Here is a 27,318-nt window from a genome sequence, read left to right on the forward strand (position 1 = left end):
GGTCACAGCACCTCAGAGACTGGCGTCCGTAGTAAAGATTACTCTAGATGAGATGGCTATAACCACCCAGATAGAGACAGACACATCTCCGGAGAGAACATCTCTAAACAGTGATCCAATGAAGAAAACCGTTCCATCTGGAGAGTATCGGTCTTTGCAAAGGCCTGGAATGGAACTGAGCATATACCACCCCTCTGAAGGTAGGCACCCTGGATTCCAGAACCCACATGACAGTGTATAGACACTTGTCAACTGTGGAGACATCTCCGCGCTCGTAGTTAAAGAGTGGAGATCTTGTCTGGTGTTAGAAAGGATTCTCCGATTCTGAGAATCTGGCAGGGCTCCCAGATGATTCATATCCTGTGAGGAATTCAGGGAGGACTTTTTCCCAGTTGATTAACCCTTCGTGCTAGTGAAGGGAAGCAATGAATAACTGGAAATGCCTTCAAAAGAATCCTGGTTATCCTGAACAGTAGGTCGTCCGGATACAGGTACAGTCAGATACCCTGAACAGGTGGACTTTCATAAAAGCCATAAATCAGGTAAACCCCGGTGGGGCTGTGGACAGTCCAAAGGGCAGAACCTGAAAACTGGAAGAGTTGCTGTGGCACAGCAAACCTGAGCGATCGCTGATGAGAGGGCTCTATAGGTACGTGTCCTGAATAACCAGCGATACCACAAAGTCCCCAGGATCCATAGCTTGGCTGATGGAGCGTAGGGGGTTCCCTCCTGAACCTAGGCACCTTTAGGAATTGGTTCAGGGATTTCAGATAGAGGATAGGCCAATGAGGACCCTTCGGCCTCTGCACCAGAAAGGTAGAAAAGTCAGTCCCTTGCTGAGATAGCGGGGCTGGCATAAGTACCCCTGCTTATCGCAAGGACTGCACAGCTTTCTGGACTTGTAAGGCCTTGTTCGGGTCTGAAGAAAGGTCTGTGTAGCAAATTATGTGGGGAGGTCGTCTGAGCAATGAGAGGGCGCACCCATGAGAGACTTCGCCTCTTACCCAAGCGTCCGTGGTGACCTGACACCAGCACTGCGCTAACTGAGAAAGTCGGAATCTCACTCTGGGATCCCCCAGATGAAGACCTGTCCAGTCAGGCTGAAGGTTCGTCCTTCAGTTTGAGGAGCAGGGCGTCTGGATGACCAGGTCTGCTCGGTACCGGGTATGGTGGCCCTCGTGGAGACAGACAGCCTAGGAAAAGACTGAACAGATGTAGTCCAAGGCCTCATAGTGGGAGTAGCTGAAGGCGGAAATTTACAGAGTGAAACTGCCAACGTTGCTACAATCTTGTCAAGGTCAGGACCAAACAAGATCTCCCCAAAATAGTAAATTTTAAGGCCTATCAGGGAGACTACCTCTGTCGCCCATGAGCACAGCCATAGGGTATGGAGGCAGATACAGTCACAGCCGAAACCCTGAAGAGTAGGAGACCGGCATCCAATGTTGGTGCTCCAACATATTAAACTGCATTTTTAAATGTGAGTGACAAAATGTGTCTAATCCCCAGAAGTTGTATTTATTTATTTTTTTAAGGGAAAAAGCATTAGCCACCTCTGTGATAGCCATGGTTGGATGGGCAACAGCCCCTGAAAACGTGTATATTTCAGGCAAAGTCACCACCTATGGTTCTGTAGAATCCATTTCTGCATTTCCCAGGCAAGGATGGGAGGCGTAGTAGCGCTCTTAATCAGACAAATAACATGAGAATCCACCGCAGGAGGTGATTCCTATTACTTACAATGAGCCTCAGGGTATGGGAAACATGAGGCCCAACGCTCTTGTGATACCTCTTATCTGGCAATTGCCCGACCTCCGCCATGTGATCCACCCGCTGGTCAGAAATGGGGAAAACAGCCGAAGACACTTTAATTGCTTAAACTGAGGGTGTTTTGATTTTAGGTGCAGGTTCAACATTCTTTATAACTAGAATGCACATGACCGCCAGCACAAAGGCAGGAATAAAATATACTTGATTTAGGCACCCCCTTGTGTGAAGGAGTCCTACACCTCATCGAGTGCACCCTTGGCTGACTATCTGTGTAGACAGCAGTACAAACTGGGTAGTAACCACAGGGTGTTTATTACGCCATTTTGTGTACCGTAAAAACGACATCCTCCCAGGGTGGCTGTTGTGGTAGTCCCTGCCAGGGAAATAACAGACTGTTACCTGAGGGAATTTTAAAAACCCCGGCAGGGAGCGGTAGTCTGTGTCACAGAGTTAAACCGCAAGAACTGCGAGATACCCTGAGAAGGAAGGGTAGCATGTTGAAGCAACCCAACTAAGGGGGGCTGCCAGGCGATCTGCAATGGAGGTCAGTGCCCCGAGAAAAACTGCCCCAAGGGGATTCCCTCATACATAACCCTTTCCGAGTCAAATCCTCCGCATTCTCACCTGCAGCACATGACAGGCAGGATAGCAAGAATGGGTGCAGTATCGTGCTCTATTCCCTAGTCAGACATATCTGACTAACACCATCGTGGAAAATCAAGCAGCACTATACTGGTACTGACTAACGCTAAGATTAGCTGCAGGTACCCATTATCAGCCTATGCAACACACAGTTCCATCTAAAATATGGCAATGTGCAGCACGCAACAGTATGTGACAAAACCTCAAAAATATTGACAAGTATATATGAGGTCTCAGAACCACCCTAGGTACACCTGTATCCGGGCAGATTGTAAAGAAAAGGGATATGACTGACATGTGAGAGAAAAAGCAGTCAGCACTAGCATAAGTCACATACAATGCAGAAATTTATATATTTTTTTATAATACACACACGAACATGACATATTATACTGCAAAAAGTCGCTGCATTCAACTGCCCAGATTCAGTGTCTGGGAAGGCTATAGCGCTGTGTACACTGACCTGATGGTGAGGTACGCAGGAGGACTGGACCAACTGTCATCCTGAGAGATTTCTGCTGCACCATAGAGGTAAAATGGCCGCTGGAGACCTCAAAGGAAGCGTGGCCCGCGGAGGAAGCAGCTCAGCAACACCAGACTATAGACACTGAAAGGCGCGCTGAGCTGAGGGGAGGAGCCGCTACAAGAGGGAAGGCTTCCTCCCCTGGCCGGCTATTAACCCCCGGGACGCCGGCACCCTGCGCCGATCTTGAAGTCCCTGGTGGTCTAGTGTATGTGGGGGGGGGGGGGGGTGCGCCGCCACTGCCTCCGGTCTGTCCCCAGAGACATCGGACTGCATTTTAAATGCGCGGATCACCGGAAGCGTTGATCAGCGACCTTACCTGCTCCCCTTTGATCCGGCAGCAGTCCTGGGCGCCCACAGAGTCCGGCTAGTATAGACTCTGGGATCCCGTTGAGCTCCCCAGATCTGTACTGGCGTCTCAGCGCCGGCAGGGCAGCTTGGACGTCCTATGGACAGTCCGATGCTGCCGCTCTGAAGAGTCCAAAAGAAAAAACTGTGAACTCAAAATAAAATTAAGCTTAGGGGCTGCTAATCAGCCCCCCCTGCGATAACTGTGACCAGACTCCGGCCGGGCACCAACTTTAACTGAGGTGCCTCTGGCTTGGGGGTGGGATTATAGGGAGAGTGGACCCAGTGCATCCTGGGAGCTGAAAGCTTTAACTGCGTAGTGCCCGGATTTGGTTCCCAACCTATACCCCAAGGACAACCCTGCGGACCCCCTATGGACCCTGAAGTAGAAATACAGGTTTTCTTGCACTTCTAGTTTGAATAACCTGTTCCGAAAAACCTTTGGCGTGTAAGATCATGGCCTCAATAGCCATGCTGTTAGTTTCTACTAAAGTAATGGGCCCCATACATCTGCCAGCCGTTTCACTGACTGCCCGATCGGACCGGAACAGCAAACAAATGTGCGAGTCCGTAGATATTTTAACTGCGGCATACAGCCGCACTTACTCACAGGGGCGAGAACATCGCTCCTAATTGGATTGACCCCTAATATTTCACCCACAGATTTACAGACAATATTCTTAGAACTAGTGTGCTTAATAGAAGTTTACATTCCCGTATGTATAAACACAATCTAGAACACATCATAAAAATAGACTCACTTTAATGAAGTTTTAGAAGAAACTTTTCTTTCTTCCTTTGGAGAGGACACTAGAACAGAAGGCTTCTTTTTGCTCTGTAGACTGCCATCAATGGTAGAAGAATGATTGTCACTCTTATTGCTGCTGTTGCTGCTCTCATCACTACAGCTTGAGATTCTCATGTTGTCGCTGTCTCCACTTTCACTTGTGCTACTACTTTTCGACTCTCCATTTAGCTTTTCCTGTTGCCCATACGTAATAGGGAGCTGGTCATCAAATATAATCTGCACATTTTCAGTAATTTTGTTCTTTCTGCTTTTTCTCTTCATGCTGCTTGTGGTAATAGTATTATTTCTTTTTCCATGTGAGCCTGCTAGAGTGGTCCATGTAGCAGATATGCCAATTGTGGTGGTTGTAGTTGCACTAGGCGGCTCTGTTAAAACTGGGGGCTCATCTAACGAACACAAAAACATAAAAAACGTGTTAAGTTTAGGCAAGAGTCATATTTTAGATTATGGTTTAAGAATAAAATTGACAGAAACCTGGTCCCTGGCAATTACAGCTCACATACACAGGGTTCCAACATGTGGTTAGAGTTCAGGGCGATATGTCAGACATCAGCGAAACACAGTGCTGTTTTGGATTCAGTAACATCACATCACAGTACATGCCTATCTAATAGTCATGAGCATGAATATGTATTTAGCAGTGAAGGGAAGGGGGGACATTACAATACTGATTGAGGCAAATGCCAGTACAGTAAGATGGGTAAGTGCTGTAAGACAGCTGTGGTGCCAGGCTACTAATGTAAGCATATTGGTAATTATATCATGGCCATTACAGATGGTGTCATGTTAACTGCTGCATTCATCACCTTACTCCTAGACGTTTTCCCAGCTTTTGGAGACATTTACTGCCTACGCTTGTTTTAAAGCGAAAAATAAAGCTATCTATTGAAGAGACCTACGATATATAGCTGTGCAGCTGCTATGGTTCCTTATACAGATGCAATGATGTTGTGTTAATTCCAAGTTTGACACAACAATGCATCTCTTACTATTTATACTAAATGCAATAATCATTAGAGACTGGTTCACCTTCAACTTTTTGCTTTTCTCTCTCAAGAGCAGCTTGGAGCTCAAAGTTCTCTTTGTTTTTAGCTTCAATTTCCTCAAGCTTCCTCCTCTGCTCCTCTTTCTTCTTCCTCCGCTTCTCCTTTCTTTTCTCTCGCTTTGCAGCCAAAGCCAATCTTCTGCTCTCTTCTCTCAGCTGTCAATAGACATGCCTCAATTACCACTTACACTAATTATGTAACAATTAAGGAGATTGGTTAAATAGTTAAGTTTGAAGAATCCCATTATTACTTGTGAATTTGGAATTTAAACCTGTGGAAAAAAGGGCTTTACCTTTTCTAGATCCAGTTCTTCCAAAAGGATACTAGCATTTTTGTTAGCTTCAGCAGCCTGTCTATCTTTGGCTTGCACAATTGACTCCATACAAAGATGACACTTCTTCAACATCTCCTGAAAGAACATTACCGATGCTTTAAACCAGACCATTTTAAATGGATGAAGAAAAAACAAACAAAAAAAAACAAACAAACATGGAAAAAGGGTAATCAGGAAAATATTTCAAGTGGTGTGTGGAGCCTGGCATTTTCGGAAAACTGAATAGTTTGTAGCTTGGCTCCTCCCACAAGCCTAAACATACAGTTATTTCTAACTAAATTCAAAGGACAGCGGTGAAACTAGGGGAAGGAGAGAAGGGGAAAACGTAAACACAAAAGGAGTCTCAAAAGGAGGTTTATGAAAATGAATTAACCAATTTACAACCAACTTGTAAGAACATAACAGAAGGGCTGGGAGGGTGTCTAGTGTCACCCATGAAATTAGAGAAAAGGACATAAAGTACAAAAATCTCTCTCTCACATCAAGTGGAGCATGGTGCACATGGGCCTGGAACTGAAACTGTTCAGGGGCCTGTACTTAGAAGTGAAGTAGCTGTGACAAGTGTAAGTGTGTGTGTGTGTGTGTGTGTGGATTTATGGACGACCGTGTGGTCAGCTAGGCAGTAATTAATATATGGGCCTATTATGTGGAGCTGTAGTTCCATCCGCCACATTGTTAATATGGCCCTGTATACACGGACGGCCAAGTTGTTGACCTGCACAGCTGATCAGTGGAAGAACAATGCCTCGCAAAAGCTAAGAGAAAGTTCCATAGGTTCAAAAGTATCAGATTGCAAGAAATGAAGAACCAAGTTAAGGCCCAAGGGAACTAATGGTAGGACATAAGGGGGTTGCACATGGTTTGTCTCTATTCAGTTTATGATTTCCTCACCTTCAACATTGTTTAAACAAAGTGTGAAAATCCTTTTGCCTTCAGGATGACGGGCTCAACAGTTACCACGTTAAAGCTAGAGGAGATAACCCGGGGTGCCGAAAAAGACCCAGATTGTGAAGGTCGGGATGTAAGGGAAGGTGCAGAGGAGGGGCCTCAAGCATTCCCAGAATATTGGAATACCATGCTCTCACAGACTAATCTGGTGCCACAAAAGACTATCAATTTCTGAAGCGTATATAGTGCGAGAGAAGGTCAGAGGTGGGAATAGGTAAACGAGCAGAAACTCCCAGCTGACCATGATGACATCGATGAGGAGCAGAAGAGTGGACTCAATGGTTATGCAGAGATGCTATCAAGTTGATATCTGACATCGCATTGATCCAACAACCGAGTCTTCCAGGTGAAGGGACCACTCTCCTGGGTGAAGATCTCGTCTTCCTGGAATAAACACCGCAGAGATGACTGGTACATGTCAATCTACTCCTTTAATAATCCGGAGGCATCCACCATTGCTAAAGGACTCCAAGTGCCACCCTGTTGAATGAGGTATGCCACCGAGATAGCATCATCTGACTGCATCCGCAACTAATGACCCTGCAGTAGAGGTTGTGCCATGGTCACAGCTTGGAACTCTAAAGCTGGGCATCCACTATACAATTTTCTGTCAGATATCTGTCCAATCTGGCTGGTTGGAATGAAAACCTGGTAATGTATGGGAGCAAATGACAGTCAGTCAATCATATGGTTTTAAACACTGAAAGAAGGACAAAAAAACAAAAATTGTTCAAATTGGTTAAATTTATGTGTTTTAACCAATTTATCTGAACAACCATTTTTGGCTATTTTCCAGTGTTTGTGAGCAAATGGACAATTGTCATTTGCTCCCATACATTACCAGGTTTTCATTCCAATTGTATAGTGGATGCCCAGCTTAAGACATTGATAGGAAGCATGGACTCTGCCACCCAGCCTCTGAGACTGGCGTCAGTTGTGAGAACAGCCCAGTACCATATAGAGAACAGTCGACCCATAGAGCGGTTTTGTAAGCTGTAGTTGAAGATAAAATTAGTCTTTTTTTTTCTTTCAAAACATGGAAGCAAGTAAAGTTTCCTGTAAGTTTAAAACTTACTTAACGGAACAAAATTAAATATCTTTAAATGGAAAGACTTCTAGGAATTCAAAATCGCAGCAGAGAGAAAGCTTGGTGTGTGCGCAAGGTCAGCTGGAAGCAGATTTCATAATTTTTTCCAGAAGGAGAAATCCTGGTAAGATCCGGTTACAGATAGCAGACCGAGAAAGGCTCACCGACTAGTGGTTGCCGGGATTAACTAACTGGATCATTGCTAGGTCCTATAGGGGAATGTTGATTAGTGTTCCCGCTAGCCTGTTTTAGGGGGGTGGCGCGCACCTGCCCGGTTTTAAAAGGCCAAACTGCGCCCTGCCCTTTTAGTGGCACCCCGCTAAAACCACATACCCTAAGTCTTCCCTGTCTGCACTGTCCCGCTGGTGGGAAAAGTCGCGGTGACCGATCAATGCCCGGTGAATAGTCACCTTGAGGGGAAAGCTTGGAGGAAGCCCAGCACCTCTAAGTGAGGTGTATGCCACCAAGCGTGACAAATTGGAGGAGTGTCCCAAGGACATATACCCTCCCTCACCGGCTATGCCCCCTTTTCGTGTCACTTTTCAATTCTGTTTTAAGATGAACCAGGCCCCAAGTGTTGATTTCACAATCTCCCCGAAATGCATTTACAAAAGCAGGCAAGTATGCTTTACAGAAGCAATTTATACAAATAAAAGATTTTCAAAAATGCTCTAGGTCAAACAGCATTGCAATGGCAAAGATCACAGACATCAAGGGTATAGAAAAACCAGGCACAAAAAAAAAAAAAATGTAGCCTAGACAGTAACACTACTATATATACACACACACTGATTCATTTACTTGGAAGACCTTACCTTATCTGTAATAGTGGCAATGTATCTCATGCACTCAGAGTCTGATGGGAACTGGTTTACCTCTTTCACAAGGTAACGCACTACTTTAACATGACCCTGCAATGCAGAAAACCATGTATATTTCAAGGTACAATTCAAACACATTGTATCCCAGTTTGAAATATTGCTGCAGTAAAAACATACCTTTCTAAAAGCTGCCATGAGAGGAGTTATTTTCCTATTGTCTGCTGCATCTACATCGGCTCCAGCTTGCACAAGCAGTTGAACAACATCCAAATGACCTCCATTTGCTGCCAGCCAAAGTGGAGTGTTCCCCTTCTTGTTGCGCACATCAATAAGAGCTCCCCTGGAAGAAATCGGTTCAATACAAACACTGCTATAGTATACACACAAATCTATAAATAGTATAATAAAGTCCCTGGTGTACATCTGTCTGTTTGGGCTAATCTCAAGAACCACTGGACAGATTTTGATTCAGTTTTCACTATTCTATGGAGCATTTGTCAAAGAAGTTTTAGTATAAAACATTAATGTATGACAAAAGGGCGCCGAGCAGTTATTTGTGTGAAGCAAGTCATGAATAAAAAAAAAAAAAGAAGACAGACGTTTAAGTGCTTTCTTGTCTTATGCTACGTAAACCGTTAAAGAACAGGGACAGACCCTTAACATTGCTAAAGCTGACCTAAGTGGAGACTCTCTCATGGATAACTTTACGTGGCCTTTTGAGTGTCAAAACTAAATCTTTTCGTGGTGACATCAGGCGGAAAAACGACTAATGTCGCCTACAAAGGAATCTAAGACTTCAGTTAAAAACAAAACAAAAAAAACAACCACTATAGCCGTAAATTCAAGGCTAACCTGGGATAGATAGATATATATATCTGCATACACACACACAGGCTCCCACCTAATGTACATGGCACGCAGGAGCTGAGGTACATGCTGTGCACATTGTGTGTGAATTGCATATGTGCACCACAATGAACAAATCAACAAGCAAAAAGGATTCCAATATTATAAAATATGTCTATTCATACATATAACACATCTGAAGACCTTCCCTGACAAATTAAAAAAAAAAAAAAAAAAGCATTACTAACCATTTCCACAAACAGAAAAAAAATCCACCTGCCTAATCTACAATTTAACAGGTGCATAGAGACCATACTATCTTTTTTTAATCTACAAAAGGGTAACTCACCTAGCAGAATTTACAAAAGGTCTTACTTACCTATGAAAAAAATATATAGACATGAGCAGGGAGAAAGGGTTCTATGTGGTATTCACTGTAGCAAACATCTCATTTTACTGAACATGGACAAATTAAAATGTTAAATTATATCCTTTTAACAATGGCTTATACATGTACCTGCTAATAAGCAGCTCACAGAACTTGTAGTGGCCCTTGTCTGCTGCAATAGTCAGAGCTGTATCCCGTGAAGATGGCACTGGGGGAGCATTAACATCTGCACCTTTGTCAAGTAGCACCCGTCCTACTTCTGCATAGCCACCAGATGCAGCTTCCATTAAAGGAGTTAGGCCAGTCTTTAAAAAAAATAAATAAATAAAACAGTGGTAGAACTAAACCAGCAGAGAGGTTTGAAAACTAGAAATTTGTGAGGGGGGGGAGGGGGGAGGACGGTAAACAGAAAAAACAAAAAACTTCTATGTTACTGAAAACAGGATTTTAATACTTCTGTTAATTCATCTTCTATGAATTCATTGGGGGGCGATGGACCATGAGGACAGAGCCCCTCCATTGGCACTTTAAATAAAATTAAACTGCTTACTCTTCTATATCCACAATACACAGACCTCAGTTATTTAATTTACGAACAAAGAACAGAACTAGAATAAAATGAAATGAAACAAAAAAAAAAAATACACAAAAGAAAGTCTTTCACCTCTGACAAAAATGTGTAGGCTTGGTAAACTTTAACATGAGAACAAGAGCATAAAAGGGTGGGGGCCTAGTACTCTCCAACAGATAAAAAAAAAAAAGATTACACACAAATATTGAACAATAATTCTCATTCATGCAATTGGTGGACACCAGACCATGGGTACGAGCCTGTAAAAAACATTAGACAGATCTTTAATGCCATCCAATAAATTAAGTTTCACCTTCCTCTGAGGACAGATTATGATCCAATGCCAGAATCAAGACGTCTCGATTTAAGAGGAAATTAAAAAATCTACCTCAAGCTGAAAAGATGGATTATTGCGAACACCACACAAAAAAATTAGATGGTGAAATGTGGAAGACCTTGGAAAGGGAAAAAACAAATCTTCCATGCAAGATACTTAAAATCTATTGATTTCTGTTTAACAATATTCCCATAGAGTAGCAAGTGTAAGAAAATACACACATCCATCAGGCATGTTAAGGTCTTCTTATAACCCTCCCTACACATTTTCCCTCTACAAAATGGGAACAGAAGCACTGGCAGTGTATAAAGATAGTGAGGAATGACAATTGCAGAGGCATAGCTTCCACTCTTCTGTTTAGTAATTTACAAGTGTGCAAGGAGCATTTGACTAGCAGTGTTTAACATTAAGATGTGGTTGACTGCAGTGCTGAGTCACAAATACAGTTGAGCTACATGTAGTGGTGCAGATGTGTCCTCATACATCAAGCCTCAATACGCCACCCAGCGTGACATGCCTGGCGCGAGTGAGCCGCCAGGTCCCATGCAACTCTGCTAGCGTCGGGTGTCTTTTTGCCAAAGATGCATCTAAATTGCAATGCAAGGACGCACCAGCAGACTGTGCCGATTACTTTGATATGCGACACTTGTATATCTGTGTGCCCGCACCACAATGGAACTTGGAATGAAAAAAGCTGCAGCCGCTACATTGAAGCACTTCATACACAAATTCTGAGCCTTAGTTGCAGTATACAAGTGTTGCATATCAAATTAACCAGCAGTCTGCTGGTGCATCCTAGTTGCATCACACCGCATCATGAACAACAGATGGGACGATACAATGAACGATGGATCCGGCGTACACACTATAGGATGTGTAAGATATTGTTCTGATCTGCGGCGGAATGATATATTGTACTCTACACTGTATAGTGTGTAACCAGGTTAAGGTTAATAAAGCAGCTGTCACATAGCCAAATGTATCTAATTTTCAGAAGCCATCTAAAAGCAACTCCATTTCTATCAGTTTTCTTTACCTTTGCTCTGTGCTCCACATTAGCCTTCCTGTCCAGAAGCAAACTAACCACTTCTGTTCTTCCTTGGAAGCAGGCCAGAGTAAGTGCAGTGTTTCTATTAGTTTCAATCTGTGCATTGATGTCAGAGCCCATATCCAAAAGCAACTTAACAGCAGCAGTGTGACCATTCATTGCAGCCAACATCAGAGGAGATATTCCCAACTTGCTACCAGTTCTGCAGAAGTAAAAATAAGATATGCTTTGTCAGTTATGGAGAAAACAAGAGATATGGTAAGAACTTACCTTTGTTATCTGTTTCTACGAAGTCCATAGGGTCCACAGGGTTGACCTTGGGGGTATAGGTTGGGAACCAAATCCGGACACCACGCAGTTAAAGCTTTTAGCTCCCAGGATGCACTTGGGTCCACTACCCTATAACCCCACCCCCAAGCCAGAGGCACCTCAGTTTGTAAGTAGCCAAAGACCGGAGGAGGAGAGAAAGAGAGAAAACTGGAACACTCAATAACCATACTCACAGAAATGGGAGACGGAAAACCGGTGACCAGCCACACAGCCCATATGAAGCCAGGTGCGTCAGGGCGGGTGCCCTGTGGACCCTATGGACTTCGTAGAAACAGAGATAACAAAGGTAAGTTCTTACCATATCTCTTGTTTTCTACTTCAGGGTCCATAGGGGGTCCACAGGGTTGACCTTGGGGATATCCCAAAGCAGTTCAACCAAGGGTGGGGACGCTCCTGTGCTGAGAGGAGAATCAGTCGCCAAAAAGGAAGCATCCTGAGAGGCAAAGGAAACCAATGCCTAGAACCTTAAAAAGGTGTGGACAGAAGACCCACGTGGCCGCCTAGTAAGGCAACACAGCCAAGGCGCCCCAGCGAGCCACCCACGAGGGTTACATGGCCCGAGAAAAAACAAGCATCAACAACAGAAAGGCCTACCCATGGGTAGACCCCTGAAGAAGACATACAAGGCCATCCAGCCAACATCTGGCTATAGGCCAGCCATCCTTTCCTGTTAAAACCAGAAATCTCAGACCACCAATAAGGAGTCCGATTTCCGTAAGGAACCTGAACGGATCACATAAATCCACAGAGGCGGACCACAGTCAATGAGGCCACACCAGCCGAGAGGACTGGGGACTGAATGGCCGTACCATGTTCCAGAATAAAATGGAACCTAAAAATCACTAAGAAGAAACACAGGGTGAGAGCAACTCACACCCTGACATGATGCCCTCCAGAAGAGGGAGCCACATGAGAACGCTCCCAATTCCGACACTCACCTGGTTGATATAAACACCCTGAGAGAAAGAGAGCCAAAGCAATAGACCATGTAATGGCTATCACAACCAGCGGTTCCATGGACTGTCCCCGGAGGGAACGAAGAACCACTACTAACTCCCAAAGTCCCTAGGGAGGACAAATGGAGGCATAATCCAGAAAACACTCCAAAGGATGAACTGGATACCAGAGCGGAGCATAGAGATCCGCACTGTCAGGAAGGCCAGGCCGAGGGAGCAACCCAAGCCAGCCGGAAGGAATGCCAGAATATCAGGAAATCCTGGACACCGGAGGATTGTATCGACCGGTACAATACCATAAAAATTATGGCTGCCACAGTTTGTGGTAGGTCCCAGCAAAAACTGATCCATGTGCTCTAATCATTCCAACGATGACAAAGCCAGGAAAGCTGTAAGACCACTGTAGGGACGCAGTCAAAGATAAACAACCTAGGTACAAGGCAAAACCAAGGACCCTGAGATAACAGGTCCGGGCAGTGAAGCATTAGGAATGGAGAATTGATGGAGAGACACCGAAAATCCAAGTACCCCTGACATCTGGGGCAATCAGGAGCCACCAGCAGGAAAGCATCTCCGTCTCGATTGAAACACTTCCCTCGAGGAAGAAGGGAGACCGGAGAACACAGGTAGTCAAATTGGAAGGACCACTTTACCGACAAAGTCACTGAAGGTTGCTTCAGAACCCCCAGAGTTGGACTGTAACACCATAGTGTGATAAAGTCAGAAGGCCAGGAGGGTCACCTCAGGGGGGCCCCCCCTGCTCACCAGGAGATGAAACCTCTCTTGGGGAAGAGACTAGTCCCCGGGATGCACGTCGTGACGGCTGAGGACTTCAAATGAACGCTGCCGAGATGGTCGGGAGGAGACCCTCAGACTATGTCCGAATGTGTGACATACCTGTCATTGCGACCCAACGAACAGTGTTGCTAAAAAGGAAGCCACTGCCCTGACCCTGTTGGACTGAACTTCTTCAGGTTCACCGGGAAACAAGAGTTATGCCAGAGTGAAGGCCCAAGACAGGCTAAAGTTCCAACAAGTTAATTGACAGGGTGGAATTGACAGACGTCCAACTGCACTGAAATGCATGCGAACCAGACACTGTCCTTAGCAAAGAATACCCTGGACGAGATGACCATAGCCACCCGGAAAGGGACAGACTTGCCTCCGGAGAGAGCACCACTGTTTGAACAGTGATCCAACAGAAAAAACTCGTTCCATCTGGAGATAAGCCAATTATGGAAAGGCCTGGAATGGAACTGAACCCATTCCACCCTTCCAAAGGCAGACACTGAATAGTGGACCATGCATCCCAGAGTGTAAAGACATATGTCGACTGCGTAGACATCCATGTACTCCTAATGGAAGAGTGGAGATGCCGTCTTACGCCAGAAGAATTCTCAGATTCTGAGAATCCAGCAGGGCTCCTAGGTGAAGAATACCCAGAGAGGGATGCAGGGAGGACTTTTTCCCCGTTGATTAAACGTCTGCACCCTGAAGAAGCCACGGTCATCCTGACCTGGCTGTAAAGTACCCCGGGGATCCTGCTAAGAGCATGAGGCCGTCCAGGTACAGGAGCATTGGGATATACTGAACAGGAGAACTGTCAGAAAATCCAAAACGCTGGTAAACCCCTGTGGGGATGAGGACAGTCCCAACAGGCAGAGCCTGAAATATTGTAAGTGCTGTGATACAGCAAATCTCAGTCCATGCTGAGGCAAGGTCTCTGTAAGTACCCGTAGGCACGCGTCCTGTATATCCAGTGATACCATAAAGTCCCCAGGTTCCAAATATAGTATGATGGAGCCTAGGGATTGCCTCCTGAGCCCAGATAGCTTTAGGAACTGGTTCAGGGAATTGAGACAGAGAATAGACCAAAGAGGACCATTCAGCCCTCGCACCAGAAAGAAAGCAGAACAATCAGTCACTCGCTGAGAAAGTGGGGATGGCCTAATGAGCTCCTCCTACCGCAACAACTGTATAGCTTTCTGGAAGAGTAAGGCCCTGTTCGGGTCTGAATAAGGGCCTGCGTACCATCACCTGGAAAGAGGCCGCCTGAGCAAAGAGAGGGCGTACCCTCCTACCCACGTAGCCGCGGCAACTTGACACTAGTACCGGGTGAACTGAGAAAATCGCCATCTCCCAGTGGTAGGCCTGTCTAGTCAGGCTGAAGATATTTCCGTAGGTTCAGAAGCAGGATCGGCTGGCAGTCCAGGCCTGCTCGGTACTGGATATGTCGGCCCTCGTAGAGGCCGACAGTCTATGAAGAAACAGACCTTTAGGCTGACCCAGAGGACAAAAAGACTTAATAGACTTAGTCTGAGGCCTTGTAGTGGGCATAGCTGAAGGCGGTAAACTTGTACTGCCAATGTTACTACAATCCTGTCAAGGTCAGGACCAAACAAGATCTACCCTATAGATGTATCTGCACCTCTGCATTCCCAGAGCGCAGCCATAGGGTATTACGGAGGATACAGTCGCAGCCGGAACTCTGAAAGTTAGGAGACTGATATCCAATATAGGCATTTCCCCCTATGACAACTGCATATATTACGTGAGCGACCAAATACATTTGAACCCCAGACGTGCTGGAGGGGAAAAAACATTACAAATGCATCAGCTCAGTATGCAATAGTATTAACCAACCATGCTATAACCATGGTAGGATGGGTAACAAGCCCTGAAAGCGAGTATACTGATTTCAGGCAGAGTTACCCCCCACGGATCCGAAGAATCCGACCACGCAGGAATGGGAGGCGTCAACGTCTGTAATCAGACGAGTAACACGCCCATCCACCCCAGGAGGGGCTCGTGATGATCCTCAGGGAATTTGGGACAGGAGGCCAAACACTGTTGCAATACCTCGTATCTGGCAACAGCCAGAGTCCCGCCATGCGATCCACCTGCTCGTCAGCAACAGGGAACCTGAAGGCACGTAAGACTGAGGGTGTATGATACAGGTGCAGGTCAACATTCACTCTAACCAGAATGGACGTGCCACCAGCCCCAAAGCAGGGATAATAATACCTGAAATAGGCTTCCCCCCATGTAAGAGGGAAAGAGCCCAAAACAGTATCCAGTTCACGGCAGAGCCAACTGGGAAGTAACCACAGGGCGTCAACCACGCCACTTTGCGTTTCGTAGAAAACATCCACCCAGGGTGGCTGTGGTAATCCCTGCAAGGGGAATGACAGACTATGGTGGCACCAGGGGGGAATTCATATACTGCGAAAAAACCCTGCCGGGAGCGGTAGTCTGTGTCACAGGGGAAGAGTGCAAGAAACTGCGAGATACCCTGAGATTGAAAAGGGCAGTATGGTGAAGTAACCCCAAGTGAGGTACAACAACGGGGCACGCCCGGCGATCCGCAATCGAGAGGATCCCGAGAAAACAAACCGCCCAAGGGGGTCGTGAAAGGGGCCGGCACACACAGAACCCTTTATGAAACAAATCCTATACTGACAGGTGAGAGAATTAAGTACAGGCAGTCAGCACTAGCATAAGTCACATACAATGCAGATATATATATATATATATACACACACACACACACACGCATGACATACAATATACTGCACTATGTCACTGCATTCAACTTACCCAGATTCAGTGTCTGGGAAGGCTTCAGCGCTGTGTATACTGCCTGATGGTGAGGTACGCAGGGGGACTGGACTCACTGCCATCTCCGGAGATCTCTGCTGCACCACAAGAAAATGGCCGCTGGAGACCTCAGAAGAAGCGTGGCCCGCGGAGGAAGCAGCTCAGCGACGCCAGACTATACATACTGAAAGGTGCGCTGAGCTGAGGGGAGGAGCCGCCGTAGCAGGGAAAGCTTCCTCCCCTGGCCGGCTATTAACCCCCCGGGACGCCGGCTCCCAGCGCCGATCAGTAAGTCCCTGGTGGTCTAGTGGCACACGGGGTATGGTGGGGGGCCCGCCGCCACTGCCGGTCTGTCCCCAGAGACCGGAGGCACAGGACTGCATATTAAATGCGCGGATCACCGCAAGCAGTGATCCGCGACCTTACCTGCTCCCCGTGGATCCGGCAGCAGTCCTGGGCGCCCGCAGAGTCCGGCTAGTACAGACTCTGGGGTCCCGCTGAGATCCCCAGATCTGTACTGGTGTCTCAGCGCCGGCGGGGTGACGGAGCGGCAGCTTAGACGTCCTATGGACAGTCTGACGCTGCCGCTCTGAAGAATCCAAAGTAAAAGTTTAAAAACTGTTCTTTAGAAAAAAATCTAAAGCTTAGGGGCTGTTAATCAGCTACCCACTGCACTAAACGGTGACCCGACTCCGGCCGGGCACCAACTTAAACTGAGGTGCCTCTGGCTTGGGGGCGGGGTAATAGGGAGAGTGGACCCAAGTGCATCCTGGGAGCTAAAAGCTTTAACTGCGTGGTGCCCGGATTTGGTTCCTAACCTATACCCCCAAGGTCAACCCTGTGGACCCCCTATGGACCCTGAAGTAGAAATGGATATAGCAGTGTATAATTTGAACAACGAGTCAGATATAAAGACCCTATAATCTCCGAAATCCGACCATGTAAATACACAGACATGGACAGTGAGATCTATTTTGCCCAAATATCTTTAAAAAAAATTAAATCAGAAATTAAATAAAAAATAAAAATAAAAATACTGAGCACGAAGGAGTAAAAACCACATACCTTGAGTTTATTTCAGCCCCTGCATTAAGCAAGATTTTGATGATATTGACATAACCACCAGATGCAGCCAAGCTTAGAGGAGTATAATCAGAAACATTTCTGTGCTCTTTGTTTGCCCCACGAGCCAACAGCAACTCAACCACCTAAAAAATATTTAAGTGTAAACACAAAGTAGCAAAGAAAAAAATCAATACTTAAAACTTACATTTATGGCAGACTCAAGTAAAAGATAATTAGCACAAAAAAGTGTGTGTGGCCAGTATGGTATCAAACTATGCCTCACTGAGCAACAACTTAAACAATTGGTTGGAGCCCAGCAGTGAGTGTGACATCTGGGTCTGTCCTCCCTGATCCTCCTGTGTGACCACAGTAAGGCCCAAGAGCAAGCTTAGGAACCAGTCATCCTGATTGAGTGGGAAAAGACCTGAGGCATGCTCTTCAGTCTGTTCTCCTCAAAGAACTGTTCTTAAGAAAGGAATCTAGGATTGAATGTTTCTGTGGCTCAGATAAGTACATTTATTCCCATTTGGTACAGGGCTTTTCACTTATGAAATTATATCACATCACACTTATGTTTTGCACTAGGAGGCACCTTTCTTATGTTTTACATATACATACACCAATCAGCAACATTAAAACCTCCTGCCTAATATTGTATAGACCCCCCTTATGCCTGAAAAACATGTACTCCAGAAGACCTGCAGCACACCCTTTAAGTCCTGTAAATTGCGAGGTGGGGCCTCCATGGCTCAGACTTGTTTGTTTCAGCACATCCCAAAGATGATCACTTGGATTGAGATCTGAGGACTTTGGAGCCAAGTCAACACCTTAAACTTTTATATTCCGCAAACTATTCTTTAACAATTTTTGCAGTGTGGCAGGGCGCATTATCCTTCTGAAAGAGGCCAGTGCCATCAGGGAACACCATTGCCATGCAAGGGGTATACGTGGTATGCAACAATGTTTACTTAGGCGATATGTGTCAAAGTAACATCCACATGAATTCCAGGGCCCAATGTTTCCCAGCAGAACATTGCCCAGAGCATCAGTACCTCTGCGGGTTGCCTTTTTCCCATAGTGCACTCTGTTTACCTGGGGAAGAGTTGGCACCAAACAGGTATCCGGCTTTCCACTTGAAGTGAAAGAAATTTTGATCAGACCAGGCCACCTTCTTCCATGGCTTCATGATCTACCAGAGCTTTCACCAGGGGTCAGCCAGTCTGCGGCTACGCAATAAGCTGCATTACACCGTGTGCTCTGACACCCATCAGTCAGCTTTAGCTAATTCAGCAATTTGTGCTACAGAAGTTCTTCTGTGGGATTGGACCATATGGGCTAGCCTTTGCTCCCCACATGCATTAAGGAGTCTAAAAAGTCAGATTTGTCTGTTTTACAAATGAAATTTACACATATTGGGGTGCAGACAGTAGTTTTTCTTTGAAAATGTGCTTTAAGCCTACTGTTTTTAAACTCATTTGTGCATCTGCAGATTTTCTTTAAAGAAAAGACTAGTACCTGGAAGGAACCAAGCAATAACCGCTTTGTATCCGATTTCTGTAACAAGCTTGCCTAGGCAGTCTTGTACTGATCTAGATTATCTTTCATTTTCTTATAATGCTCTGGACGTGTGGACAGGTGACCAGGTAGCTGCGCGGCAGACCTGTTCTACCGACGACCCGTGGCGCACCACCCAGGAGGTCGCCACTGCCCTCGTAGAATGAGCAGACACCCTGGCAGGTGCCGGTCGCCCTGAATCCAAATAGGCCTGAGAAATCACTGATTGGTTCCAACGCGAGATTGTCTGCTTCGTAGCCGGCCAGCCACGCTTCTGAGCGTCGTAGAGAACCAGTATGGAATCCGTCCGACAGGGGGCCGAAGTCCTGTCCAAGTAGATCCGCAGGGCCCAGACGAAGTCCAACAGAGTCAGATCGTCCAGGGAGGTCTCCGATGGGGAAAACACAGGACAGACAAAATGTCCTGGTTTAAGTGGAAAGCCGAAACAACTTTCGGTTGGAACAAAAAGGTGCAGTTCAGAGTACCGCCCTATCATCATGGAAAATGAGGAACGGTGGTTTGCAAGACAAAGCCCACCAACTCAGAGACCCACCAAACCAAGGCAATGGCCATAAGGAAAACCAATTTCCAGGTGACAAATCGAAGGTCCACAGAAGAGCGGAGAGGACCAAGGTCAGATCCCACGGAGCCACCGATGGCTGAACCTGCAACACTTCATGCAATAAAGTCCAAACCTCTGGCAGGAAGGCCAAATGTCACTGAAAATAAATATCAACAGAGCCGAAATATGAACTTTTAAAGGAGCGAAGCCGCAAGCCGGCTTCTAGACCTCCCTGAAGGAAAGCTAAAAACTTTGGCAGGCGAAAACGGGATGTGTGAACCTTGCGCCGTTCACACAAGATGTGAATCTTCTAGACCCTGTGACTGTTGCGCGACGAAACTGGTTTCCATGCCCGCAACATAGTACGGACCACATAAAGGGAAAACCCCTGAGCCCTTAAGAGCTGTCTCAAAAGCCAGGCCGTTAAAGCCAATTAAGGAAGGTCCTCGTGCTTAAACGGAGCCTGCAGGAGCAGATCTGGCCGTTGCGGAAGGCGCCAACCTGGACCTACGGTAACTTTTCTGACTTAAAACCCAAAAAGTCAGAAGGATCGTGAGGCCCCGCGGACAGTTCGGAGCCACAAGGATCACCGGAACGTGTTGCTCCTTGATCCGCCGGAGTATCAGAGGTAATGGGAATCGGAGTTAAAAAAAAAAAAAAAAATGATATGCCAGCCGAAACAGCCACCGGACAGTCATGGCATCCATTGCAAAGGCCAGTGGGTCCCTGGACCTCGCACAAAATCTGGGCACCTGGTAATTGTGCCGAGACGCCATAAGGTTTACCTCTGGAAGACCCCACCTTCGTACAAACTGCTGGAAGACCTCCGGATGGAGAGACCACTCCCTCCTGCAGGAAGGTGTTCCTGCTGAGGAAGTCCACCTCCCAATTCTCCACTCTCGGAATGAACATGAACACTGCCGAGAGCCGTAACAAAAGGTCTCTGCCCAAGAGAGAATGTGGGCAGCCTCCACCATTGCTGCCATGCTCTTGGTGCCACCCTGGTGATTCACATACGCCACAGCCATGGCGTTGTCAGACTGGATACGTACTGGCCTACCGGCTAGGATAGACTGGGCTCCCAACAAAGCCAAATAGATGGCACGGAGCTCCAGTACATTGATCGGCAGGGCAGTCTCTGATGACGATTAAAGACCCTGAAAACAAAGGTTCGATGTCACAACTCCCCAACCGAGGAGACTTGCATCTGTGGTGGTCACAATGATCCAGTCTGGAGAAGCCAAGGAGTGACCTTGGAGTAGGTGATCGGAAACCAGCAACCACTGAAGGAATTGAAGAGTGTTGTCCGACAGAACCAGATGCTGAGAGGAGAGGTTCTCCATGCGACCTGTCCAATTGTGGAGAATTTCCCACTGGAACTCTCACAAGTGGAAACAGGCGTACAGGATGGTCTCGAAGGTGGAGACAATCATACCCAACAGCTTCATGCACAGCTGGATGGACAGGCGAGATACTGACAGCACAGTCGTGACCAAATCCTGGAGGGCCCGGGGCTTTGGACTCGGGCAGGAAGACTCGCTGGAGAGGTGTCGAAGATGACTCCTAGGAACATCAGGAGCTGGCAAGGAGTCAGGTGAGATTTTGCAAAGTTCAGGATCCAGCCATGATCCTAAAGCACCTGCACAGTGTGGCACATATGGGCCTGCAACTGGGAAGCTGAATCTGCTTTTACCAGCAGACCGTCCAAATCGGGAACGACTGTTATCCCGTCCTTGTGCAGCAGGCTCGACACAGCCGCCATGATCTTTGTGAAGATGTGTGGGGCTGTTGCCAAGCCAAAAGGCAGAGCCTGGAACTGATAGTGTGCCGGGCCGACTGCAAACCTGAGAAGAAAATGATTATCTGACCAAATAGGAACGACGTCGAGCGAGGCCAAAAATTCGTTGACCGACATTCCCTGGATCACTGAGCGGAGAAATTCCATGTGGAATCTGTCCACCCACAGTCTGGTGTTCAAAGCCCGAAGATTCAAGATTGGGCAATAGGTGCCATTGCCCAATGGCACCTCTTCTGAACAAGGAAGAGGTTGGAGTAGAATCCCCATTTCCGTTCCGACACCAGAACTGGAACCACAACTCCTTCTGCAAGCAGAGAACTGATGGCCCAGTCCAAGGCCAAACTCTTCTCCGTGTCTCGGGGAAGGCTCGTAGCGAAAAAACGTTGCGACAACGGACCCCTGAGGTCGATGACATATCCTCGGGAGACTATGCCCTGCACCCAGGCTCTGCCCACCCAGTCCGGTCGGGGTTAGGCGGACGTTATTGGGCAGAGACCTCGTCACTCACTAGGCTTCTCCGGAGTCCTGGCTCGAGCGCCTGTAAGTACCCGAGAACTTGCCCCGAGGAGCAGAGCCCCTGCTGGGGAAAAACCAGCCTCGGGGGAGTCTGACCTCTAGTAGACGCGCCCCCCCGCCCTGAAGCCGTATGACCCGCTGTTTTTGGGCCACCACGGGCAGGAAAGTGCTTTCCCCCTGGCAGCCTGGGCAATAATGGTGTCCAACTCAGTCCCAAAAGGAATGCCCCACCGAAGGGGAGAGATTTTAAAGACCACTTGGATTCAGAGTCAGCCTCCCAGGCACAGAGCCAGAGCGTCTTCCAAGCAGAAACTGCCATCGCCCAGACCCTGGATGCCACCTGAGTGCCGGACTCACACATTCAGCTGCACCGCAAAGCTATTCCCCCAAATCCATTAATGCCTCTCTGGACAAGTCCCCCTGAAGTCCAGCAACGTGCTTGTCGCCCAGGTTTCCATGGCCCGAGTGACCCACTCAGAGGTCAGCAAAGGGCGAATAACGACCCCCGAGGCAATAAATATGGACTTAAGGCAACCTTTCAATTTCTTATACAGCAGATCCTTGAAGGACGTAACACCCTGAACGGGAAGCGCAGTTTGCTTACCCAAACGGGCCACTGCCGCATCCACCATGGGAGGTTGCTCCCACTTGGTGGCATGGTCAGACATAAGCGGGTAAAGGGACGCAAACTTGCAAGGGATAGAGAACTTATCTGGGGCCAACCACACCTCTTCCACGAGATTGTATCTGAAACCTGCCGCACCAAACGAAGAAACTGAATGCCTGTGGCCAGGGTATATTTGGAGGAGGACCAGGGGCTTCCTGGGAGCTGGAAGCTTAACTGTTTGGTGCCTGGATCACTTCAACCACATTTCCCCATGGTATCCCTGTGGACCCCCTATGGACCCTGAACAAAATAGATAATTAACCGTCCTGGAGAGGCTAACAGCTGCAGAGGAGAGGAGCTAAAGGAAAACTGTGCCTGTGTTTATTGCCAGCCTGTAAAGGCAGATCAGAGCAACAGTATGGCTGCTCCAGCATCCTACGCAAAGGATGAGTGCGCACACACAAATGCGATATGGGAAAGGAGGGGGGGAGGGCTAGCCACCAAGGCTGCAATCTGGCAAGTTGAGCCAGCTTTCCATGGCCACTGCATTCCCACTGTGTGCTACAAGTACCTAACCATAAGCACTTGAAATACACTAGCTTGCTGGGGCTGTAGGGGGAGGAGCTTAGGAGTTAAAGCTACAGGTTTATTTTAATGCCAGTTCTTGAAGTTCCATATACAATTCCATGGCTCTTTGATGAAGGAGAAATACAGAATGCTTAAACGAGATCAGCTCTACCATTACTATCTTGTTCGACATGCTGTGGATATACCAAAGGCCATCCCAAGAGGAGAAAACTGCATCTTTGAAATCCTACAGACCATTCCCTTGGCTCACATGTATTTTCTTCTGTTTGTTATTGCTTTATTGTACTCTCTCCAGTTTGAGCTTCTGATTGGTATTATCAATGGCCATATGTAAAAGGACTCTACAGTATTGTCATCTCCCTCTGTAATGCACATCTTTAATTTTCTATTTTCCGTGATAAACTGATTATTGCACATGGAAATGTCGATAAAAGAGAATTAGAAAAGCGCTGTGTCAAAATCTTTGTTTTTCTACCAGCACCTAATATTTGCCACATTGCTCCTACTTTGATGTAAACCCAATAACCACCAAGTACTTCAGTTTAGTGTGCATGACTAATTTAATCACCTCTTGTCGGCCACCAGAGCAAGCCAATGATAATGGCGTGTCTTTGGTCCTCTCAGATTGAGCTTCAATGTCAGCACCATTGTCCAGCAAGATTTCCACCACACCAACATGACCAGCAGTTGCAGCCAAGATAAGTGGTGTAAAACCTAAAATACACAGATAGTGAGAGGAAAAAAAACAAAACATGTGCACTGCAATCAGTATTTATTACTGTAAAGATAAACTAGGTATATCTAAAGCATGGAGTAGCAAGCAATGGACAATATGTTATAGTGGGGAAAAAATGGCTTTTTGTGCTTACATTAAATCATTTTCTCTCCATCTGCTTGGTGACAGACCAGGAGGTACAGACGGTCCACCAAGGTGGGACCCCCTCCCACTTTTATGACAGCGAAAGATTGAAGAGTCTATTTAGGAAAGACTAAATGGAAGCACAAAATAAAAAAACACGCTCTGTGACATAACATGGGAGACCTTGATCATGGGGAATGCCTACAGCTGCCTTTAGAAGTGGTCATGCTCCAAACCTAGCATCTAAGGACTCCTGACAGAAGTCCAGCGGAGGCCACTTCCCACACTGGCCAGGAGACCATCAACAATCTGGTAAAATTAGTCTTCAGACTGGAGAAAAGGTTTCACTGCTCCACTGTAAGCCACCTTGCAACAGAATGTTTCGGATGTTCACAAAAAACCAAACCCTTGTATATGAATTAGAGAACCAAAAGATACACATTTCAGAAAGTCTAAAGTCATATTTACATAGCTCTCTAATGCCTTAACAAAACCAGTAAGTGAAGAGGTTACTCGTTCTCTGAAGTTTGATCTAAGTGTAAAGTTGGGATTACAAAGTCCAATGTCCAGATTTAAATTAAACTTAGGCCAACTTGACTGAAAGGATGAAATACAAGTGCTGTCATCATGGAAAATGAGATATAAAGATTTATAAAACAGTGTTCAGAGTAGCTGGGGAGAATACCTAAAAAAATTCCCTTTATAAAAACCCCACACTAGCTTAGAAGCTGAAGGGATAACCCACTGCTTTGGACCACTAGAATTGGGCACATTCCAAGACAAAATTTAGGTGAATGCACACATGTTGTGTATCCACCATTCCACACATCACATTTCCAAGGAGACCTGGCTTTTCACATGTTCACGTTTTGAGGTACTACACCCTATAGCAAAAATTACTAACGTACATTAGGAGGTCAGATAGATACGCTGAGGCAATACAGAAATTTGGCAAATCCTGTGGTGCTTATGAAGGCACAGCATTACATCAGTATAATTATACATTCTTTTTCTGATGGAAACTGAAAAGAAAAAAATCGCCCTGGACTAAGTTCTGGTCCCATCCCCCTCCAGATCATAATGCCATCAGTTTATATACTTTTTTTTTTTTTAGGAAGACCTTGAACATTCCAGCTTGACTGGCTGAACTGCTACTAAATAAAAAAGATTGCAATCTGTTGACAATGTTGAAAAATAGTTTGTTTTCTGTGCCGTGATGAGTGTGAGAAAGTTTCAATTGATTTCCCCCCCCTAAGAAACCAAATCCCTCCAAATCTATGATCATTTTGTGCCTAGACAGACTGCAAAGCTTGAGCAGGAGACTGGAGAACACTGAGAACTTCTTTGCCTTAAAGATCATGGTTTCTTTCAAAATTGTCCAGTAGCATATGAAGTCTCGTCAAAGTACAGGAAACCCTCAATGTGTAAATCTCTAGCCATTTCCTAAAAGTAGTACTCCACCTGATGCCCCAAAGTACTGGACTACAGAAAGACTAAAACGCTTTATAAAAAGGGGACAGAGCTCGCTAGGTCATGACTATGCTCTCTTCTCCTAGTTACGAGAGTTCACTTACCTAAAGCTGCTTCTCAGATTTGTGATTCAAAAGGTATAGCACCAGATGATGCAGTAACAGCATGTGTTCCACCCCCTTCCCACGGTCTAAACCAGGCGCAGGACCCGGGATCCCAGAATGCAGTCCCTCAAGTAGGGTATGGAGAACAATAACAAGAGATATGGTAAGAACTTACCTTTGTTATCTCTGTTTCTACGAAGTCCATAGGGTCCACAGGGTTGACCTTGGGGATATAGCTGGATCAGGATCCATGGGCACCACACAGTTAAGCTTTTAGCTCCCAGGATGCACTTGGGTCCTCCTCTATACCCCACCCCCGAGCCACAGGCACCTCAGTTGGTAAGCAGCCTAGGCCGGAGGAGAATATGGAACAGAGAGAAGGAAGACTGGAACACACAAGAAACCATACTCACAGAAAAAGGAGCCGGAAATACCGGTGACCAGCAACACAGCCCATTAGAAGCCAGGTGCGTCAGGGCGGGCGCCCTGTGGACCCTATGGACTTCGTAGAAACAGAGATAACAAAGGTAAGTTCTTACCATATCTCTAGTTTTCTACTTCAGGGTCCATAGGGGGTCCACAGGGTTGACCTTGGGGATGTCCTAAAGTAGTTCAACTATGGGCGGGGACGCTCCTGTGCAGAAAGGAGAATCCTGCGCCCGAAGGATGCATCCTGAGAGGCAAAGGTGTCAAACGCATAAAATCTTAGAAACGTTTGAACCAAAGACCAAGTGGCTGCCTTACACAGCTGAACAGCTGAGGCACCACGTTTAGCAGCCCAAGAAGGGCCCACAGAACGAGTGGAATGAGCCTTAACAGAGGCTGGAACAGGTAAATGCTCTCGTATCTAAGCCTCCCTAATAACAGAACAAAACCAACGGGCCAAAGTCTGGTTGTTGGCAGGCCAACCCCTCTTATGAAAACCAAAGAGGACAAACCAGGAGTCGGACTTTCGAACAGAAGCAGTCCGATCAACATAAACTCTGAGAGCACGGACAATGTCCAACGAAGTCTCCCCTGCTGTAAGATCAGGGGACTGAAAGGCTGGGACCACCAGTTCCTGATTGATATGGAACTTAGAGACAACCTTAGGTAAACACTCAGGACGAGTGCGAAGCCCTGCTCTGTCCTGTAGAAAATAATTAAGAAGGGGGGACTACATGAAAGTGCCCCCAACTCGGAAACCCTCCTTGCTGAAGCAATAGCCAGGAGAATCCTGAGAACACCCCGGAAAAAAAGTCTGTACGTCCGGTAACATAGCAATTCTACGTTGGTACCAAACCGATAAAGCAGACACGTGCACCTTCAGAGAGGAAAGGCGTAAACCTAAGTCCAAACCCGACTGAAGAAAAGCCAGAATCCTTGAAACTCTGAATACCTGAGGATCATAAGTTTCTGGACTCACACCACTGAAAGTACGTGTGCCACACTCTATGGTAAATCCTTGCAGAAGCAGGCTTGCGTGCCCTCAGCATGGTGGAAATAACGGAACTAGAAAAGCCCCGGGACCTTAAGACAGCCGTCTCAAGAGCCACGCCGTCAAAGACAGACGACCCAGATCCGGGTAAAGGTAGGGCCCCTGAGACAACAAGTCCTGCCGCTGAGGAGGAAGGTACGGAACGTCGATGGACAGACTCTGTAGGTTGGAGTACCACGGACGTCTTGGCCACGCTGGGGCCACCAGTACCAGAGTGCCTCCGTCCTGCTAGAACTTGCGCAGGACCCAAGGCAGAAGGGATATCGGAGGAAACAGATATGCCAGCTGAAACGTCCATCTGACCTACAGAGCGTCCAC

The 27,318-nt window shown here is 46.6% G+C and overlaps 1 protein-coding gene across 6 annotated transcripts in view; it reads right to left on the reverse strand.

Annotated features, from left to right (window-relative positions):
* The window catches only part of ANKRD17 (ankyrin repeat domain 17), a 191,630-nt gene that overhangs the window by 48,474 nt on the left and 115,838 nt on the right, over positions 1-27,318 (reverse strand). For all 6 annotated transcript variants that reach the window (XM_088448357.1, XM_088448358.1, XM_088448356.1 and 3 more), the window contains 9 exons: positions 23,659-23,804; positions 17,466-17,608; positions 11,506-11,719; positions 9,691-9,866; positions 8,505-8,667; positions 8,322-8,417; positions 5,430-5,546; positions 5,121-5,292; positions 4,045-4,477 (listed from right to left, as the gene is read on the reverse strand). In XM_088448357.1, coding sequence (XP_088304483.1) covers positions 4,045-4,477; positions 5,121-5,292; positions 5,430-5,546; positions 8,322-8,417; positions 8,505-8,667; positions 9,691-9,866; positions 11,506-11,719; positions 17,466-17,608; positions 23,659-23,804 — 1,660 coding nt within the window. The remainder of the gene's footprint in view (positions 1-4,044; positions 4,478-5,120; positions 5,293-5,429; positions 5,547-8,321; positions 8,418-8,504; positions 8,668-9,690; positions 9,867-11,505; positions 11,720-17,465; positions 17,609-23,658; positions 23,805-27,318) is intronic.

Source organism: Taudactylus pleione, unplaced genomic scaffold, assembly GCF_031769625.1.
Source record: "Taudactylus pleione unplaced genomic scaffold, aTauple2 ptg000454l, whole genome shotgun sequence".
Classification (NCBI taxonomy): Eukaryota; Metazoa; Chordata; class Amphibia; order Anura; family Myobatrachidae; genus Taudactylus; species Taudactylus pleione.